At 53.2% G+C, this 19922-nt stretch overlaps 2 protein-coding genes across 6 annotated transcripts; both read left to right on the forward strand.

Annotated features, from left to right (window-relative positions):
- The first annotated feature begins 456 nt into the window (after positions 1–456).
- KXD1 (KxDL motif containing 1) lies at positions 457–11884 on the forward strand. 2 transcript variants are annotated; one of them, XM_054466339.2, is made up of 5 exons: positions 457–691; positions 4794–4915; positions 7664–7816; positions 9644–9690; positions 10911–11884. In XM_054466339.2, the coding sequence occupies exons 2-5, from the start codon at positions 4815–4817 to the stop codon at positions 11138–11140; spliced, it is 531 nt and encodes a 176-aa protein (XP_054322314.1). In that variant the 5' UTR covers positions 457–691; positions 4794–4814; the 3' UTR covers positions 11141–11884. The 2 variants fall into 2 exon arrangements, with proteins under 2 accessions (XP_054322314.1, XP_063513540.1); XM_063657470.1 differs by having other exon boundaries at positions 551–2862; positions 4226–4915.
- Positions 11885–14247: 2363 nt separating this feature from the next.
- UBA52 (ubiquitin A-52 residue ribosomal protein fusion product 1) lies at positions 14248–17739 on the forward strand. Of its 4 annotated transcripts, none has more exons than XM_054466342.2 (5): positions 14248–14394; positions 15780–15893; positions 16152–16238; positions 17368–17470; positions 17555–17739. In XM_054466342.2, exons 2-5 carry the CDS (start codon positions 15791–15793, stop codon positions 17646–17648), a joined length of 387 nt encoding a protein of 128 aa, XP_054322317.1. In that variant the 5' UTR covers positions 14248–14394; positions 15780–15790; the 3' UTR covers positions 17649–17739. The 4 variants fall into 4 exon arrangements, with proteins under 4 accessions (XP_054322317.1, XP_054322316.1, XP_054322319.1 ...); XM_054466341.2 differs by having other exon boundaries at positions 14283–14416; XM_054466344.2 differs by having other exon boundaries at positions 14308–14416; positions 15783–15893.
- The last annotated feature ends 2183 nt before the right edge of the window (positions 17740–19922 follow it).

Genomic DNA, 19922 nt, shown 5'->3' on the forward strand with positions numbered 1-19922 from the left:
AATCGGGACCCGCCTGACCAACATGGAGAAACCCTGTCTCTACTAAAAACACAAAATTTGCTGGGCATGGTGGCACATGCCTGTAATTCCAGCTACTCGGGAAGGCTGAGGCAGGTGAATCGCTTGGACCTGGGAAGCAGAGGTTGCGGTGAGCCGAGATCACGCCATTGTACTCCAGCCTGGGCAACAAGAGCGAAACTCTGTCTCAAAAAAAAAAAAAAAAAAAAGGAAATTTGGACCAAAAAACTCAGCAAAAGTGGAGCAGGGATGTCTGAAGACAGATGAGTCTAATTCCCTGCCTGGAAAGCAGGACACCTGAGTGTGGTTTGGCCTCTGACCACTGTAGCGTTTACGACCTTGGGGAGGGTTACCACTCTGGGACCTCAGTCACACTATCTATAAAATGGGACACTTCTCTCAGCCTTCCTTCTTCCGGGCCGCTTTCAACCCTGGGCTTCTGGACTTCTGGAAATACGCAGGCGCGAGACGAACTGTTTCATTGGCTATTCATTGTGATGCATCCACAAGCTGAAGCTCCGTCTAAGCCCCGCCCTTTCCTGGCGTGACTTAACGCACGCAAGCGGCTCTAGGGTACGCCGCCGCCACGCGCGCTCGCACGATCGGTGCGCAGTGACGTTTCGCCGGCGCGGGCGCCATCCCGGAAGCGCGAGCAAGGCCGCCAGATGTGCAGGTGCCGCCGCTACCGACGCCGGGGCCGAGTTTGGGGTGGGGCTGGGGACTCCAGGGCCGCGGGGAACCGGTCCGGGTCGGGCGCGGTCCCCGGGCTGCGGTGGGGTGGGGTGCGCCGCTGGCCACATCTGGTCATTCCTGCTGCGCACAGGCCTCAGTTTCCCCGTCTGCTCAATGGATACGCAGGCGGCGCTACGGGCTGGATCTGGATCCGGATCCGGATCAGGGGCATAGGAATTGGGGCCTCCTGTGTTCTGGGTGTGTCGTGTAACCTGGAGCTGGGCGTTGCCTGGTTTGTGCCTCAGTTTCCCCGTATTGTAGGGGACGGGGCGTGAGGGGATATTTGAGCCCCTCCCCACTTGGGGTTTTTCAGAGCTTGGATGGCTGAGTTAAATTCTGTTAAATAACCTGGATATAGAACCGTGGTGCTTCTCTGCCTCTCCCCGTGAGTTTCGGCAACGGAGCCCACCCCTGTGAGCCTCAGTTTCACTCGGAGATGATTGTGTCTGCCTCGTAACGGTGATTGAGGATGAAATGAAGTGCTCTACAAGTGTTTGCCCGTAATATATTCTTAGAGGCCCCTGGGATGCTCTCAAAATGTTGATTTCTGGGCCCTGTCCCGGGACTTCTTCACACTCCTCTTGGAGAAACAGCCTGTCCTGAGCTCCAGTCGTTATCACCTTTGGTTTCAGTTGCCACAGACAGCACTGTGAGATCTTCATTCTACCTTATTCTCATTTTATGGTTGAAAAAACTGATTCGGAAGGGTGAAGTGGCTCTCCCATGGTCAAACAGCCTACCTCTCTGCGTTTCTTCAATAAATCTACATTTGGAATTGGGATCAGAGCTCTTGCTGGGTCAATTTCACTGTGTATGTGGGCCATACTAGCAGTAATCAGGGAAGGCTTCTTGGGAGAGGAAGTTGTGGGGGGACGGGAGGGAGGTGCCAGGAACCCCTCAGCCCTCACATCTGGGAGCCAGAGACAGAAAAGAGTCCTGTTTTGAAGGAGGAGTGTATCCCAGAAGGTCCCAATACTGTGCCTCACTGGTACTAGCTATGGGCCTCCCTCTCCAGGTGTCTTTTTTTTTTTTTTTTAAGTTGAGATGGAGTCTCCCTCTGTAGCCCACACTAGAATGCAGTGGCTTGGTTTTGGCTCATTGCAACCTCTGCCTCCCGGGTTCAAGCGATTCTCCTGCCTCAGCCTCCTGAGTAGCTGGGACTACAGGTGCCCGCCATCATGCCTGGCTAATTTTTGTATTTTTAGTAGAGACGGGGGTTTCACCATGTTGGCCAGGCTGGTCTTGAACTGACCTCAGGTGATCCACCAGCCTTGGCCTCCCAAAGTGCTGAGATTACAGGCATGAGCACTCGGTCCAGGTATCCTCTTTATACAAGATCATGCTTCTTTGGGAATGTGGAGACTGTGGGTGTCTCTGCGTGGCATGTCATAGGAGTTCAATAACCATAGCTATTATTAGAGGGAAGGGGGTTTCGCCAGGTGTGGCACCTTATTTCTAGAAGGTGCTGCAAACCACTGACCAGATTCAGATCACAAATAGATACCCTTGGCCTCCATGATATTTTGGAAAAAAGTATTGATTGCTAACATTTGTCAATGAGGCAATTTCCCAGAAAAAAAAATCCCTGTTTCCTGTTTTTTCCTGGAGAAACGTCAGAAGTCGGCCAGAAATCAGCTGCTGTAAGAAGCCACTGTCCTGTCACAGCTGGATATTGTGTACCTGTTCAGATTCACACCTTTGTGAGACCTGTGGGCTGTGGCCATTTGTTGTGAGTTAGGTTCACTGGCTGTGTGACAGTGGCCCAGTTTCTCAGTGTCCCTGAGCCTCAGTTTTCTCATCTATAAATAAGGATGATAACAGTATTATGAGCTTGATGCTTTGTTTAGCATAGAGTAGCTGCTGAATAAATGGGAGAGTACATTAAGTGAGCTCTGAAACCCTTTCTTTCTTTTTCTTTCTTTCTTTTCTTTCTTTCTCTCTCTCTCTCTTTCTCTCTCTCTCTCTTTCTCTCTCCTCTCTCTTTCTCTCTTTCTCTCTCTCTCTTTCTTTCTTTCCTTCTTTCCTTCTTTCTTTCTAGATAGAGTCTCACTCTGTCGCCCAGGCTGGAGTGTAGTGGCGTGATCTCGGCTCACTGCAACCTCTGCCTCCCAGGTTCAAGCCATTCTCCTGCCTCAGCCATCCGAGTAGCTGGGACTACAGGTGCCCGCCACCATGCCCGGCGGCTAATTTTTTTTGTATTTTTAGTAGAGACTGAGTTTCACTATGTTGGCCAGGCTGGTTTTGAACTCCTGACGTCAAGTAGTCTGCCCACCTCAGCCTCCCAAAGTGCTAGGATTACAGACGTGAGCCACAACACCCGGCCTCTGAAACCCTTTCTAATCCAGTAGAAGTAGCTCTCTGTTTCTTGGCTATTAAATGTGTGGGCCTCAGAGCCAAACTAATATCAAGATCCTAGATTTTTCCTGAACTCCCTAGGAGGGTCAGTGCTGCAGCCCCTCCTACCCCGGCTGCTCCGGGGAGTCCCTGCCTGCCATTATGGTCATCCGTGTGCCAGCGAAACTGGGAACCTCAGAACCATCTGGGTTGCTGGGGCCCACAGGTTGGCTGTGAGTACCTGCAATTCTGGGCTTTAATTTGCTAATAAAAGTGTCACGTCAGAGCTGAGTTTGAAAAGTTCTGTTGCCCTTCCCCACAACAACATTCTGGCAGCCCCTTGCTATGAGCAAGACTCCGGGTCGGGTTCTGGTGACAGACACGCCTCTGCTCTTTTTTTTTTTCTTTTTTTTTTTTTTTGAGACGGAGTCTCTCTGTCGCCCAGGCTGGAGTACAGTGGCACAGTCTTGGCTCACCACAACCTCCACCTCCTGGGTTCAAGTGAGTAGCTGGGACTAAAGGTGCCCGCCACCATGCCTGGCTAATTTTTGCATTTTTAGTAGAGATGGGGTTTCACTATGTTGGCCCGGCTGGTCTCGAACTCCTGACCTCGTGATCCACCCGTCTCGGCCTCCCAGAGTGCTAGGATTACAGACATGAGCCACAGCACCCGGCCACCTCTGCTCTTTTGGAGCTAACGTTGTGGCGGTGACAGGCACACAGGTTAGTTGATAACTAGGATAATTTCAGGAAGAGGTGAACCAGTGAAGCAGTTAAATCAAGGTAAAGTGTGGCTGGGCGCGGTGGCTCAGGCCTATAATCTTAGCACTTTGGGAGGCCAAGGCAAAAGGGTCGTGTCAGCCTAGGAATTTAAGAGCAGCCTAGGCAACATAGTGAGACCCTGTCTCTTAACAAACAAGCAAACAAACAAACAAAAACAAGGTAAAGTAGCCTGGGCGTGGTGGCTCATGCCTGTAATCCCAGCACTTTGGGAGGCTGAGGCGAGTGGATCACCTGAGGTCAGTAGTTCGAGAGCAGCCTGGCCAACATGGTGAAACCCCGTCTCTACTAAAAAATACAAAAATTAGCCAGGCGTGGTGGCGGGCACCTGTAATCCCAGCTACTCGGGAGGGTGAGGCAGGAGAATTGCTTGAACCTGGGAGGCGGAGGTTGTGCTAAGCCAAGATCTTGCCATTGCCCTCCAGCCTGGGAGTGAAACTCCGTATCAAAAAGAAATAAAAAAACGAGGTCAAGTAGTAAAAGAAGCGGTAAGAGTGACTGGAACAGGAGTCTTTGACCTCTTGGGAGAGGAGACATTGAAGGTGGTGATGATTTGCTGAAGCTGCCACACACGTTCAGCTTGTGAAGACAGCAGTTGTGAGGCAGGGGATGAGGGAGGAAGCTGGCAGATCTGTGCAGGTGAGAGGTGCCTGTGGCCTTGGGCTCATGGAAGTGGGAGATGATGGGATTCTAATGTGCTTGGGTACAGTTTACAAATAACAACCTCTCTTAGTTTGCCCAATACCTCCAAATTCCTGGGGTGGCACACCTGAGGTTCAGGTGGCATGACTGAGCCGCAGTCACACATCCCCACTGTAGGATACCACCACGGTTGGGTTAGATTCCAGCACATGGGGGTCCCGGCCTGGCCTCTTGGTCCCACCTCACCTGGTGACTGGTGCAGACCACTCTGTTCTTGCCTGTTTCAGGCAGCGGAGGAGGAGGAAGAGATGGACCTCCCGGACTCGGCCTCGAGGGTCTTCTGCGGCCGCATCCTGAGCATGGTGAACACAGATGATGTCAACGCCATCATCCTGGCCCAGAAGAACATGTGAGTGGCGGCTGGGGGACCTGAGCGTGGGAAGGAATCCACGGGCTGGCCAGCATTCTTGTCTTGCCCGCCCCTACCCGGGGCCCACACTGGTGATAAAATGAAGGAAATGAGCAAATCTGTCGCTGGCTCCAAAGTAAATTCCTTCCCGGCCTGGAGGCGAGGCCTTGGCACAGGAAGCAGGGCTTTGGGGAGGTTTTGCAGCTGCGGATGGCTTGGCGGGGGCTGCAGGGGCTCCTGTCCCGAGGCCTGGGGTGGGAGAGTTGAAGGACCAGAGGGGGCCATATGCCGGTTTTTTTGTTTATTTGTTTCTTGTTTTTGAGACAGAGTTTTGCTCTTGTTGCCCAGGCTGGAGTGCAATGGTGCGACCTTGCCTCACTGCAACCTCCGCCTCCCGGGTTCAAGCGATTTCTCCTGCCTCAACCTTCTGAGTAGCTGGGATTACAAGCATGTGCCACCATGCCCGGCTAATTTTTGTGTTTTTAGTAGAGATGGGCTTTCATCATGTTGGTCAGGCTGGTCTCGAACTCCTGACCTCAAGTGATCCACCCGCCTCGGCCTCCCAAAGTCCTGGGATTACAGGCCTGAGCCACTGTGCCCGGCCTTTATGCGGGTTTTATGCTGGTGTGCCTACTTCCTGTTGAAGGACTAGAATCCTAGAGCCCAGGCTGTGTCTGCACAGTGCCCAGGGTCTCTTGGAGGGGATAAAAAGGCCTCTTGTCCTCACTGGGGTTTGGTGCTGTGGCCGCTGAAACCTTGCCCTAATTCAGGCCTGCCCTGTGGGGAAAAAAGGCTGATACCAACCTTGTCCAACCCTCAGCCCGTCCAACCCTTTGAATGTGGCCCGACACAAATTCGTAAACTTTCTTAAAACACTATGAGATTTTTTTTGCGACTTTTTTCTTTTTCTTTCTTAGCTCATCAGCTGTCGTTAGCATTAGTGTATTTTATGTGTGGCCCAACACAATTCTTCTTCCAGTGTGGCCCAGGGAAATGAAAAGACTGGACACCACTGGGCTAATACAGTCTTGGAGTGGAAGAACAGCCTCCCACAGCTTTGTTTTTGTGTCTCTGAGCCAAAGGCTCTTCCCAGCTGTCACGACACAGACAGACCTGATTTCCTTACCTTTTCTCCCAGACCCAGAGCAGCTCGGAGTCTCAATAGTACCTGTCTCTCTCCTGTGTCTTTTTTTTTTTTTTTTTTTGGGAGACAGAGTCTTACTCTGTCGCCCAGGCTGGAATGCAATGGCATAATCGCTGCTCACTGCATCCTCTGCCTCCGGGGTCAAGTGATTCTCCTGCTTCAGCCTCCTGTGTGGCTGGGATTACAGGCATGCACCACCATGCCTGGCTGATTTTTTTTTTTTTTTTTTTTGTGACGGAGTCTTGCTCTGTCGCTAGGCTGGAGTGCAGTGGCGCAATCTCAGCTCACTGCAACCTCTGCCTCCTGGGTTCAAGTGATTCTACTGCCTCAGCCTCCCAAGTAGCTGGGACTACTTCCAAGTAGCTGGGACTTCCAAGTAGGTGGGTGTGCACCACCATGGCCAGCTAATTTTTGTATTTTTAGTAGAGACGGGGTTTCACCACGTTGACCAGAATGGACTCAATCTCTTGACCTCGTGATCCACCTGCCTCAGCCTCCCAAAGTGCTAGGATTACAGGTGTGAGCCACCGTGCCCGGCCCTGATTTTTTCATTTTTAGAAGAGATGTGGTTTCACCATGTTGGCCAGATGTCAAGTGATCCACCCTGCCTCGACCTCCTAAAGTGCTGGTCTCCTTTTTTGAGACATAGTTTCGCACTGTCACCCAGGCTGGAGTGCAGTGGCGCAATCTTGGGTCACTGCTATGTCCGCCTCCCGGATTCAAATGATTCTCCTGCCTCAGCCTCCCAAGTAGCTGGGATTACAGGCGCCTGCCACCATGCCCAGCCAATTTTTGTATTTTTAGTAGAGACGCGGTTTCGCCATGTTGGCCAGGCTGGTCTTGAACTCCTGACCTCATGATCCGCCTGCCTTGGCCTCCCAAAGCGCTGGAATTGCAGGCGTAAGCCACCGTGCCCGGTTGGTCTCCTGTTTTTTTAGGTCAGATTCAGACCTGGCTCTGGGGAACTTCTAGACTGAGGGGAGACAAAGCCAGGCACAGACCCTCCTGGCCCTGTGGTGTCAGGGCTGGGCCAGAGGAACAACCTGGGGCTAGTGGAATTAAAATAGTCTGATTGGGCCGGGCACGATGGCTCACTCTTGTAATCCCAGCACTTTGGGAGGCCAAGGTGGGTGGATCACGAGGTCAGGAGGTCGAGACCATCCTGGCTAACACGGTGAAACCCCGTCTCTACTAAAAATACAAAAACTTAGCCAGGCGTGGTGGCGGACACCTGTAGTCCCAACTACTCGGGAGGCTGAGGCAGGAGAATGGCATGAACCTGGGAGACGGAGCTTGCAGTGAGCCGAGATCGCGCCACTGCACTGCAGCCTGGGTGACAGAGCGAGACTCTGTCTCAAAAAAAGTCTGATTGAATGAAGAGGTAGACAAGGCTACATGAGAAGGACACACTTGAGTAGGGTTTTGAAGGTTGAATAGGAGTTTGCTAGGTGGCTCAAAGAGTAGGTAGAACTCTGCAGGACAAGGGAACAGCCCATGCAAAGGTTGTGAAGCAGCCAAGGGCTTGGCATGAAGAGTCTGCTGGGCCAGGTTGGGCAGGGCCCTGAAGCTGGGCAGTGAAGCTCATGCCCTCTCTCCACCATCAGGCTGGACCGCTTTGAGAAGACCAATGAGATGCTGCTCAACTTCAACAACCTGTCCAGCGCCCGCCTGCAGCAGATGAGCGAACGCTTCCTGCACCACACGAGGACCCTGGTAGAGATGAAACGGGACCTGGACAGCATCTTCCGCCGTATCAGGTGGGTGCTCAGCCCCACCCCAGGGCCCCAGCTGACCTCTGCCTCCACCTCCCCATCTGAGCCTCAGTTTCCTTCACATACCAGGGTAAAGGGGAGATTTCTGTTTGTTTTACAAGGCTTCACTGCGCACTTAAGTGTCTGGGACAATTCCAACCCTGGGATAAAATCTCGACATGAGTTTATTTACTGATTGATTAATTGATCGAGACAGTCTTGATCTGTGGCCCTGGCTGGAGTGCAGTGGCGTGATCTTGGCTCACTGCAACCTCTGCCTCCCGGATTCAAGCGATTCTTGTGCTTCAGCCTCCCAAGTAGCTGGGTCTGCAGACATACTGTACCACGCCCAGCTAATTTTTGTTATCGTTGTTTTGTTTTTGAGATGGAGCCTTGCTCTGTCGCCCAGGCTGGAGTGCAGTGGTGCAATGTCAGCTCACTGCAACCTCCGTCTCCCAGGTTCAAGCGATTCTCCTGCTTCAGCCTCCTGAGTAGCTGGGACTACAGGCGCATGCTGCCACGCCCAGCTGATTTTTTGTATTTTAGTAGAGACGAGGTTTCACCGTGTTGCCCAGGCTAGTCTCAAACTCCTGAGCTCCAGCAATCTGCCTGCCTCGGCCTCCTAAAGTGGTGGGATTACAGGTGTGAGCCTAATTTTTGTATTTTGTGTAATTTTTGTTTTTTTTTTTTAGTAGAGACAGGGTTTCCCCATGTTGGCCAGGCTCATCTCGAAGTCCTGGCCTCAGGTGATCCATCCACCTCGACCTCCCAAAGTGCTGGGATTACAGGCATGAGCCATCACTCCCAGCCTTGCAGTTTATTTATTCTTCAAAAATGTAACATAGTGCGGCTGGGCGCAGTGGCCCATGCGTATAATCCCAGCACTTTGGGAGGCCTAGGCAGGCGGATCACGAGGTCAGGAGATCGAGACCATCCTGGCTAACATGGTGAAATCCCGTCTCTACTAAAAATATAAAAAATACTACAAATACAAAAAATTAGCCGGGCGTGGTGGTGGGCGCCTGTAGTGCCAGCTACTCGGGAGACTGAGGCAGGAGAATGGCGTGAACCCAGGAGGCGGAGCTTACAGTGAGCCGAGATCGCACCACTGCACTCAAGCCTGGGCGACAGAGCGAGATTTTATCTCAAAAAAAAAAAAAAAAAAGTAACATAGTGCTAGACACATAATGAAAAGGCAGGAATGGCTGGGCACAGTGGCTCATGCCAGTAATCCCAGCAGTTTGGGAGGCTGACGCAGGCGGATCACCTGAGGTCAGGAGTTTGAGACCAGCCTGGCCAACATGATGAAACCCCATCTCTACCAAAAGTACAAAAAAATCAGCTGAGCATGGTGGCACGTGCCTGTAATCCCAGCTACTTGGGAGGCTGAGGGAGGAGAATCATGTGAATCCGGAAGGTGGAGGTTGCAGGGAGCCAAGATGGCACCACTGCACTCCACCCTGGGCGACAGAGTGAGATTCTGTCTCAAAAAAAAAAAAAAAAAAAAAAGTTTATCAGAGAAGAGGCCACATGTAAGAAGCAGCCTTGCAGGGGGAGCCCCCGGCCAGTGCCTAGGCTCAGAGCACCCAGAGTCTAACTAGTTGGGGGTTGGTGCCTACCTTGGGGCTGGAGGCCGGCTGGTGGGCGACTGTCAGGGCCGTGGCTGCTGAGCTGAGCACCTAGAGAGAGTGAAGATGTGAGGTGATGAACAGTGTGGGGGTTCTCACTCCCGTCTCCCCTTGCCCTCAGCTGGCAGCAGGGGCTTGTGGCCAGCACCAGGCCCAGCCTGCCTGCTCAGCAGGTTAAGCCCTGTGTGCCTTCTCTCCCCTGCAGGACACTGAAAGGGAAACTGGCCAGGCAGCACCCAGAGGCCTTCAGCCGTAAGTGTCACGCAGAGCTCCTGCTCCCGAGCATGTCAGCACTCTCCGCCCAGGGCAGGCTTCTGGAAGGCCACCTTGGGGCCTGATACTGAGACCAGGCTGTAATGGGCAGTGGGTCTGGGGAAACCTGGGGTGGGGGCAGGGTCGGGGTGCTGGCCTGGTCCTGTCAGCAGCTGGCAGAGTGGGCACTAAGACGGGAGTCCGTGCCCTGTGGGGAGGCCACACAGGAGAATGTGGATAAGCAGCGTGACAATCCTTATCCCTGTGTGCATTATGAGCCACCTCAGAACAGAGCACGGGCTCATGTGACACCAGCCCCGACATCGTCTTGCCCTCCCTGAGCCCCAGCTTCGAGGACCTGTCCCATGGCCAGCTGTTACCCACAGTCACCCATGGGGTGGGGACTGTGAGTATCCCCGTTTCATGGAGAGGGAAACAGAGGCCCAGAGGGGCAGGACTTGAGTTCACATCTGTCTGGCTAGAGAGCTCGCGTGTTCTCTGGGGTACCACTCCATGTTGCCACCACCTTAAAGGGCTCTGCAGGCTGAGCCGGAGTTCACCCCATCTGTTGAAAAGGCCGACAGCTCTCCATCCCAGGGCCTCCAACAGCAGTTTACAGAGCAGGGAGCCGGGCTGAGGGGAGGTCATGTACCTAGCTCAGGTAGTGCAGTGAGCCAGGTTCGCCCTCAGGGCTCCTTTAGGCCTAACCCCAGAGTTTGTGTCCCTTCCTCACCTCACCTTGAAGGGAGGGCTCTTCCCTGCCTGGGCCTCAGTTTTCTCCTCTACAAAATAAAAATGGGCCAAGTCTGCCAGGCGCGGTGGCTCGTGCCTGTAATCCCAACACTTTGGGAGGCTGAGGCGGGTGGATCACCTGAGGTCGGGAGTTCGATACCAGCCTGACCAACATAGAGAAACCCCGTGTCTCGTAAAAATACAAAATTAGATGGGCGTGGTGATGGGCACCTGTAGTCCCAGCTACTCGGGAGGTTAAGGCAGAAGAATTGCTTGAACCCGGGAAACGGAGGTTGCAGTGAGCCAAGATTACACCATTGCACTCTAGCCTGGGCAACAAGAGCGAAACTCCTTCTCAAAAAAAAAAAAAGCGTCAAGTGATACCCCCATGGGGTGAGGGCAGCCGTTAGGGGTCACATGGACAATAAGTCCTACATCACAGAGCTTGGCAAGGTGACAAAACCAACTCTTGGGCCTCCTTCCCCCAGATATCCCAGAGGCATCATTCCTAGAGGAAGAGGATGAAGACCTCATCCCACCCAGCACCACGACCACCATTGCCACCTCAGAACAGAGCACGGGCTCATGTGACACCAGCCCTGACACCGTCTCACCCTCCCTGAGCCCTGGCTTCGAGGACCTGTCCCATGTCCAGCCTGGCTCTCCAGCCATCAACGGCCGCAGCCAGACAGATGACGAGGAGACGACGGGCGAATAGCTCTGCTGCCCGGTGCCTTGAGGGGGTCTCAGGGCAGCGGCATACAAGGCGGCAGCGGGTAACCCTGCCTTGTTCTGTCACCCAGGGCTCTTTTGCTGCCCCGTTCTGTCACCCAGGGCTCCTAGGGGGACAAGGCTCTCTCCCGAGGGGTGTGGAATTCCTGGGGGGGTCTTTAATTCTGGCTCCTTCCTTCCTCAGAACATCTCTCTTCTGCAAGACCCCTCTGCCATGCCAGGGCACGCCCATTCCAGCTGGAGTCCCGGGGCTGGGCGCAGGGGAATTTTTCCAGAGCTGAGCCTGACGTCTGCTCTGAAGAATGCTTAAAAGGTTCCCAGAGACCAGAGCCAGATGTCCCCCACCCCTGGTCAGGACCTCCTTGAGGTGCACAAGCACGGTCTCTGAGTTCACCCCAGCCCACCCCCGCACCCACTAATTCTGCTTTTCCTGCCCCTTGCTCCGTAAAAGTATCAAATACTTTCTCCTTGGTATCTCAAGGAGGTTTCTGAGATAGGTAGAAGTCTTGAGACGGAGGCTGGCCATCCATTCAGCCGTGAGCGTACTGAGGCCTGTGTTTCTCTGAATAGAGGTGTGGAACCTGAGGAGCCAGCAGGCCTCTCTGAAGGCCTCCATGGAGCAAACAGAGCCACCTCGGGAAAGAGTTTAATGGAATATTTTTGTACCCGATGTTTACAGATGCTGTTGGGAAGTTATCAATAAAAAGACACCATTACTAAAAAGGGAAAAGTACACCTAGCCGTGGCTTCTTCCATCCTTAGGCCAAGCAACCCAAAAAGAGGGCAAGTGCTGGATGTGGGGCTGGGGGCCCTGCTGGAGGGAGGTGCAGACAATCAGGCACTACAGAGCTAGAAAGAGATGTGGCCCTTTTTTGGAACCCCCCTGGTGGGAGCTATAACAACCCAAGTTCCCATCATCAGCTAGGTCTTCCCTCACGCTGCTGTCACTGCTCACAATACTACCGTTCCCACCCTCCTTTCATAATTCCTCCTCCAGATCTCATCCTTCCTCCAGATCTGGGAGCCACACTAGATCCATTCCCCATCAGACACACTCCCAGGGTTACCTCATCTTCTGAGTACTTAGAAATTATGTTGTTATGACCAGGCTTGGTGGCTCATGCCTGTAATCCCAGCACTTTGGGAGGCTGAGGCGGGTGGATCACCTGAGGTCAGGAGTCGAGACCAGTCTGGCCAACATGGTGAAACCCCATCTCTACTAAAAATACAAAAATTAGCTGGGCGTGGTGGTGTACACCTGTAATCCCAGCTACTTGGGAGGCTGAGGCAGGAGAATTGCTTGAATCCAGGAGGCAGAGGTTGCAGTGAGCCAAGATCGCACCACTGCACTCTAGCCTGGGCAACAAGAGCGAAACTCTTGTCTCAAAAAAGAAAAGGAAATTATGTTCTTAAAGGCATCTTCCCAGACGTGAGTGTCTGCTTTTGCCTGGTATAGTAGCGCCTGCAAATGTTCAAGGAAATAAACAGGTACCCCTGTTAAGCCTATAGGTAACTTCTCATTGCTCCGCATCTTCTCTGTACTCAGCACTTTTTTTGTTTTTGTTTTTGAGACAGCATCTCTCTTTGTTGCACAGGCTGGAGTGCAGTGGCCGAATCCTGGGTCACTGCAATCTCAAACCCCTGGGCTCAGGCAATCCTCTCGCCTCTGAAGTAGCTGGGATTACAGGTGCACAGCACCACACCCGGATAGTTAAAAAAAAAACCTTTTTTTTTGTAGAGACAGGGTCTCACTATGTTTTCCAGGCTGGTCTTGAATTCCTGACCTCAAGTAATCCTCCTTCTTTGACCTCCCAAAGTGCTGGGGTTACAAGTGTGAACCACTGCACCCGCCCTGGCACTTTTTTTTTTTTTTTTTTTTTGAGATGGAGTCTCACTCTGTCGCCCAGGCTGGGTGCGGTGGCGTGAACTCGGCTCACTGCAACCTCCACCTCCTGGATTCAAGCAATTCTCCTGCCTCAGCCTCCCGAGTAGCTGGGATTACAGGCACCCGCCACCACACCTGGAAAATTTTTGTAATTTTTTTTTTCATTTTTTGAGACGGAGTTTTGTTCTTGTTGCCCAGGCTGTAGTGCAACGGCACTCTCTCGGCTAATTGCAACCTCTGCCTCCCGGGTTCAAGCGATTCTCCTGCCTCAAGCCTCCTGAGTAGCTGGGATTACAGGCATGCGCCACCACGCCCAGCTAATTTTGTATTTTTAGTAGAGATGCGGTTTTTCCATGTTGGTCAGGGTCGTCTCGAACTTCCGACCTCAGGTGATCCGCCCACCTCGGCCTCCCAAAGTGCAGGCGTGAGTCACCGGGCCCAGCCCGCCCTGGCACTTTTTAACCACCCACAAATCTGGATCCTACACTGAAAAGAGCCCCTGCCGGGCGCAATGGCTCACGTCTGTAATCCCAGCACTTTGGGAGGCCAAGGCAGGCGGATCACCTGAGGTTGCGAGTTTGAGACCAGCCTGACCAACATGGAGAAACCCCGTCTCTACTAAAAATACAAAATTAGCCGGGCATGGTGGCGCACACTTGTAATCGCAGCTACTCGGGAGGCTGAGGCAGGAGAATTGCTTGAACCCAGGAAGCGGAGGCTGCGGTGAGCCGAGATCGCGCTATTGCACTACAGCATGGGCAACAAGAGCGAAACTCCGTCTCAAAAAAAAAAAAAAGACCCTGAGTCCTGCTTGGCACCTTTTGTCAGGCACCACCACCTTTCCGGGAGAATGCGGTAGTCCCGTCTGCTCTTCCTGCTGCTGTCCTGAAATCCATTCAGGCACAGCGGCCGAGAGCTTTATAATAACCGATTCCAGGTGTTAGGTGCTTTCCCAGCCCGGACTCCTGCGTCCTGGACCCGCAGTCCTCTGCTTAATGCCTTTCCTTTATTAGAAAACATTCTCCTTTCCTCCGTTCAACTATTCGCTGAGGGCCCGCCAGCCGCCAGCGGTTGTCAGTGGCCCAGAGGCAGCCGACGCAAACACCGGGAGAGGTGCAATCGTCTCAAGTGACTCGGCGGGCGGAGCCCACACCCGGAAGCGGGTGGGCGCCGCTCACCCACGTGCGCTGCGGCTTCATTTGCCAGCATCCAAGATGGCGGCAGGGCGGGGCCCAAGGCGCGGGGCGAATTGTGACGCAGGCGCCCGGCGTGCTCCGTGCGCAAGCGCTTTCGGCGGCGATTAGGTGGTTTCCGGTTCCGCCGTCCTCTTTTTCTTCAGCTAGGCGGTCGAGCTGGTTGGTGGCAGCGGTCGTGCGGGTTCGCGCCGGGCCGAGGGCGGGTGGGGGGCTGCGGGAGGCTGCAGGGGCCTGGGCGGCAGAAGAGGCGGCCCTGAGCCGGCTCATGCGGGCCAGTCTCGGCAGGGTGGCTGGGCAGGCCTCGCGAGGCCGCGGCTCCGAGCCCAGACCGGGGCCCAGGAGGCGAGCGCCGTTTTAGAGAGGAGCCTGCCTGCTTTGCCTGCCAGCGTGACCCCACGAGGCCTCGGGCGGGAAGAGGTCCTCGGGGCAGATCCGAGTTAATGAGAGAGGGGTATTGAGCGTGTAGCGTTAACTCTGCCAGTCACTGCGTCAGTCGCTTTGGAAATACTAAATTTCTCGAGCTGAGTCTTCATACCTGGCTGTATTACTACGTCTGTAAGGAGGGCCTGGTGGTAGTGTCTGCTTTTTAGACTTTTCTTTAGACTATTTGTATTTTTTTCAGATGGAGTCTCGCTCTGTCGCCTGAGCTGGAGTTCAGCGGTGCGGTCTCGGCTCACTGCAATCTCCACCTCCCGGGCTCGAGCGATTCTCCTGCCTCAGCCTCCCGAGTAGCTGGGATTATAGGCGCCCGCCACCACGCCCAGTTGGTTTTTGTATTTTTAGTAGAGACGGGGTTTCACCATGTTAGCCAGGCTTATCTTGAACTCTTGACCTCAAATGATCCGTCGGCCTCGGCCTTCCAAAGTGCTGGGATTACAGGCATGAGCCCCTGTGCCCGGTCGATTCTTTTGTCTTTTTAAGTCAACTTTTATATGTGAACAATGCTTGGCAAGTGGTTGGCAGATACTAAGTGATGTTCGTGGTGTGGGGTCTGGAGAGTTTTGGTGTAATTGAGAAAGAAGCTAGGAGTGTTGGGTGCTCCAGCTTGGAGTTAGAGAGGAGAGAGGCTGCGACAGGAAGGCATGTGTGTTGTAAGGGATGGCTTCCCATCCAGGCTGGCAGCAGGAGCAGCCTGTGCAGATCAGGACCTGGCTGCGGTGGGAGAGGGTGGGACCGCACTCAGGGAAGATGGATCTGGCAAGATGATGCCAAAGGGTACTTATTCCATCAGGAGATACTGATGAGTCCTTCCGCTGCTAAGCCTAAGGAGAATAACCACAGTCTGTGTTCCTGAAGAGCACCCGTGCAGTCAGGAGGGTGGAGGACATGTGGTCTTTAGTTCCAGGACATGTTTAGACTACAGGCCAGGGTGTGTGAGAAGCGTAGCAGGGCCAGGCTTGGAGGAGTGGAAGGAAGACAGGTACTGGGGCAGGACCAGTTGGGCTCGGTGCAGGCAAAGGGATAGCAACTGGGGTGTAGGCACCTGAGCTTGTGCCACTCAGGCATGCATTGCTCACCAGTCTATGCTGCCTCCCTTCTTCCAGCAGACGCAAACATGCAGATCTTTGTGAAGACCCTCACGGGCAAAACCATCACCCTTGAGGTCGAGCCCAGTGACACCATTGAGAATGTCAAAGCCAAAATTCAAGACAAGGAGGGTGAGTAGGGCTGGGTGTGGGGGCTCTGGCTATGAACTGGGAGTCCCTCTCTGCCCAGGGGAGTCTCAGTCCTGTGTGGGTTGTGCTGGCTTTAGACCTGTTTTGCCCTTGCTTCTCCATGTGATCTGAAGAACGTTTGTTATCTTCTACCTCAGTTCGCCTTTTGAGAGACTGGGGGTAGTGCTGGAGCTCCCCTGCTGGGGACACTGCTAGTAATATGCTCCGCAGAGCCTCTAACTGAGCCTCCCTCCCCCTCAGGTATCCCGCCTGACCAGCAGCGTCTGATATTTGCTGGCAAACAGCTGGAGGATGGCCGCACTCTCTCTGACTACAACATCCAGAAAGGTACTAGGGTTGGGGTTGCTGGGCAGGGACCCAGGATTCCCAGGTCCTAGGAAAGGAGCATTGATGGCCTCAGTCAGGGATTGGGGAGCAGTTCAAATGACTTGTGTTTTGTTTAAAATAATGGGACTGGGCACAGTGGCCCACGCCTGTAATCCTGGCGCTTTGGGAGGCTAAGGCGGGTGGATCACCTGAGGTCAGGAGTGCAAGACCAGCCTGGCCAATGTGGTGAAATCCCGTTTCTATTAAAAATATAAAAATCAGCTGGGTGCAGTGGTTCAGGCCTGTAATCCCAGCACTTTAGGAGGCGGAGGCGGGCGGATCACAAGGTCAAGAGATTGAGATCATTGTGGCCAACATGGTGAAATCCCATCTCTACTAAAAATACAAATACTAGCTAGGCATGGTGGTGCCTGCCTTTAGTACCAGCTACTCAGGAGGCTGAGGCAGGAGAATTGCTTGAACTCGAGAGGCAAAAAAAAAGTCATAATGTGAATTTTTTTTTATCATTGCAATAAGGAAATTAGTGTCACTTGTTGGAGTGACAAGAATTCAGTGTCCTTTTTTGTGAGACATAGTCTCACTCTGTCACCCAGGCTGGAGTGCAGTGGTGCGATCTCTGCTCACTGTGACCTCCGTCTCCCAGGTTCAAGCGATTCCCCTGCCTCAGCCTCCCGAGTAGCTGGGATTACAGGTGCCCGCCACTATGCCCGGCTAATTATTTTTGTATTTTTAGTAGAGACAGGGTTTCACTATGTTGGCCAGGCTGGTCTCTTTAAAGTGCTGGGATTACAGGTGTGAGCCATGGTGCCCAGCCTAGACTTCAGTATCTGACCTTGCCTGAACCACTTAGAAGTCGGCTTCCATGTTAGAAACCCAGATGGAAGCCTCAGTTGGCATATGTCAGTCTCAGACTCCCCTCAGGGCTCGTGGTCAGTGCTGAGATGGAGATTTCCTGGGGCAGGCCTGGCTGGGACTGTATCTTCCACACGTAGAACACTCGGGGGATCCCGACTTGGTGTCCCCATCACACTTGAGAAAGCAGCAGACTATAGGCCCCAGAGGGCCCTGCCCCTGTGACTGAGGAGCCAGGGCTGGGCTCAGTCGCTGTCCCTCTGGCTGTCTCCTGCAGAGTCCACCCTGCACCTGGTGTTGCGCCTGCGAGGTGGCATTATTGAGCCTTCCCTCCGCCAGCTTGCCCAGAAATACAACTGCGACAAGATGATCTGCCGCAAGTATGTGTGCTCCGATGCTTGGGGGACTGTGGGGGCTGCCGGAGTCAGGGTATGCCCTCACCCGCCCCTCCTGTCTCTGTGCAGGTGCTACGCTCGCCTTCACCCTCGTGCTGTCAACTGCCGCAAGAAGAAGTGTGGCCACACCAACAACCTGCGTCCCAAGAAGAAGGTCAAATAAGGTTGTTCTTTCTTTGAAGGGCAGCCTCCTGCCCAGGCCCCATGGCCCTGGAGCCTCAATAAAGTGTCCCTTTCGTTGACTGGAGCAGCAACTGGTGTCCTCTTGGCTGGTCTGTCCAGGGAGGTGGCTGAAGAGTGGGCATCTCCCTTAGGGACTCTACTCAGCACTCCATTCTGTGCCACCTCTGGGGTCCTCTGTCCTAGATTCTGTCACACCGGCATTGGTCCCTGCCCTATGTCCTTGACCCTGGATTTGTCATCTGTAAAATTGGAGTAAAAACCTCAGTCGTGTAATTGGTGGGACTGAGAATCAGTTTTGTCATTGCTGGGATCCCGTCAGGCACTTTGAGGTGTCCCTCAGGCCTTGGCCCTGAAGTGTCTAGGTGTGTGGAGATGGGTAGAAAATGAGGTACACCCAATGGTGTAGAACACTGGTTCTCAAATTTTTTAATTTTATACAAATGGAGTCTCACTATGTTGTCCATGCTGGTCTTGAACTCCTGGGCTCAAGCCATTCTCCCACCTCAGCCCCTCAAAGTGTTGGGATTACAAGCAAGAACTGCCATGCCTGACCCAGTTCTCAGTTTTTTTGTTTTTTGTTTTTGAGACGGGAGTCTCGCTCTGTCACCCCGGCTGGAGTGCAGTGGCGCAATCTCGGCTCACTACAACCTCTGCCTCCCAGGTTCACACCCTTCTGCCTCAGCCTCCCGAGTAGAGTAGCTGGGATACAGGTGCCCGCCATAACTCCTGGCTAATTTTTTGTATTTTTAGTAGAGACTGGGTTAGCCAGGTTTGTCTCGATCTCCTGACCTTGTGATCCACCTGCCTTGGCCTCCCAGAATGCTGGGATTACAGGCGTGAGCCAGCGTGCCTGGCCCACTCACTCAGTTTTGAACCTGAGGCCGTGACATCACTCATGGTCTGCAGTCAGTGCTCTGCCCCTGAGCTCTACCATTTCCTATGATAATCACTCTTAAGAAAGGCAACCCTTGGTGTTTTCCCATCACTCATGGTCTGCAGTCAGTGCTCTGCCCCTGAGCTCTACCATTTCCTATGATAATCACTCTTAAGAAAGGCAACCCTTGGTGTTTTCCCCTTAAGGTCACCCAGGCTGGAGTGCAGTGGTGTGGTCATGACTCCCTGTACCCTGGAACTCAGGCTCGGGTGATCCTCTCTCCTTTGCCTCCCAAGTAGCCAGGACTACAGGTGTGCACCCACCACCACGCTCAGATAATTGCTTTGGTGTTTTTAAAGCTTGTAATATCAGTAGGCTGAGGCGGGTAAATCACAAGGTCAAGAGTTTTCTAGATGTGTTGGGGTAAGCACAGACCAATTCCTGTTGTCTTATTTACTGATTTAAAATTTTGAGACGTCTCACTGTCACCCAGGTTGGGGTGCAGTGGTACGATCATAGCTTGCTGCAGCCTTGATCTCCCAGGATCTTGCCTCAGCCTCCTGAGTAGCTGGGACTACGTGCTTGTGCCACTACACTCAGTTAATATTTTGTAGAGATGGGGTCTTGCTGTGTTGTCCAGGCTGGCTTCAAACTCCTGAACTTAAAAGCCTCCTGTTTAGTTTTGGTTTTTTATCACTTTTTTTTTTTTTAGATGGAATCTCACGCCCATTGTGCAGGCTGGAGTGCAGTGGCGCAATCTCGGCTCACTGCGGCTTCCGCCTCTCGGGTTCAAGCGATTCGCCTTTCTCAGCCTCTTGAGTAGCTGGAATTACCAGTGTGCGCCACCATGTCTGGCTAATTTTTCTATTTTTAGTAGAGACGGGGTTTTGCTGTGTTGGCCAGGCTGGTCTTGAACTCCTGACCTCTTGTGATCCACCTGCCTTGGCCTTCCAAAGTGCTAGGATTACAAGCGTGAGCCACAGCGCCCGGCCTTGCTACTTTTTTTTTTTTTTTTTTACAGACATGGTCTCGCTATGTTGCCTAGGATGGTTTTGCACCGGGTCCAAGCAGTTCTGCCGCAGCCTCTCAAAGTGCTGGGATTACAGGGGTGAGGCACCTTGCTGGCCCGTCTTGATTAGGGTGCAGTGTCGGTGAAGCCGGCGCGAGGCCAATGATGCATCCTAATGAGGGGTGGAGTTGGCGGGACTTCTGGGCCGGTTTGGGGACTTTCATAAAAGACCCCCATGACTCGGTTTTGAGTTCTTAACCAATCGGGTGAAGGATTCAAAATTAACCACTCCAAGAGGGAACTGAAGGAAGAACCACTCTTGATGGACAAAAAGAAAGGGGAGGGAGTAACAGGGATATGAGCCCTAGCCA

Source organism: Pongo pygmaeus, chromosome 20, assembly GCF_028885625.2.
Source record: "Pongo pygmaeus isolate AG05252 chromosome 20, NHGRI_mPonPyg2-v2.0_pri, whole genome shotgun sequence".
Taxonomy (NCBI): Eukaryota; Metazoa; Chordata; class Mammalia; order Primates; family Hominidae; genus Pongo; species Pongo pygmaeus.

What these genes read in the sequence shown, in the direction of transcription:
- KXD1 (XM_063657470.1), top strand. Translation starts at nt 4,650, where the DNA reads ATGACTGAGCCGCAGTCACACATCCCCACTGTAGGATACCACCACGGT. An exon ending in AGCATCTTCCGCCGTATCAG is followed by an intron (nt 7,817 to 9,643) that starts GTGGGTGCTCAG and finishes TCTCCCCTGCAG; the next exon opens with GACACTGAAAGGGAAACTGG. An exon ending in GCACCCAGAGGCCTTCAGCC is followed by an intron (nt 9,691 to 10,910) that starts GTAAGTGTCACG and finishes TCCTTCCCCCAG; the next exon opens with ATATCCCAGAGGCATCATTC.
- UBA52 (XM_054466342.2), top strand. Translation starts at nt 15,791, where the DNA reads ATGCAGATCTTTGTGAAGACCCTCACGGGCAAAACCATCACCCTTGAG. An exon ending in CAAAATTCAAGACAAGGAGG is followed by an intron (nt 15,894 to 16,151) that starts GTGAGTAGGGCT and finishes CCTCCCCCTCAG; the next exon opens with GTATCCCGCCTGACCAGCAG. An exon ending in TGACTACAACATCCAGAAAG is followed by an intron (nt 16,239 to 17,367) that starts GTACTAGGGTTG and finishes TGTCTCCTGCAG; the next exon opens with AGTCCACCCTGCACCTGGTG.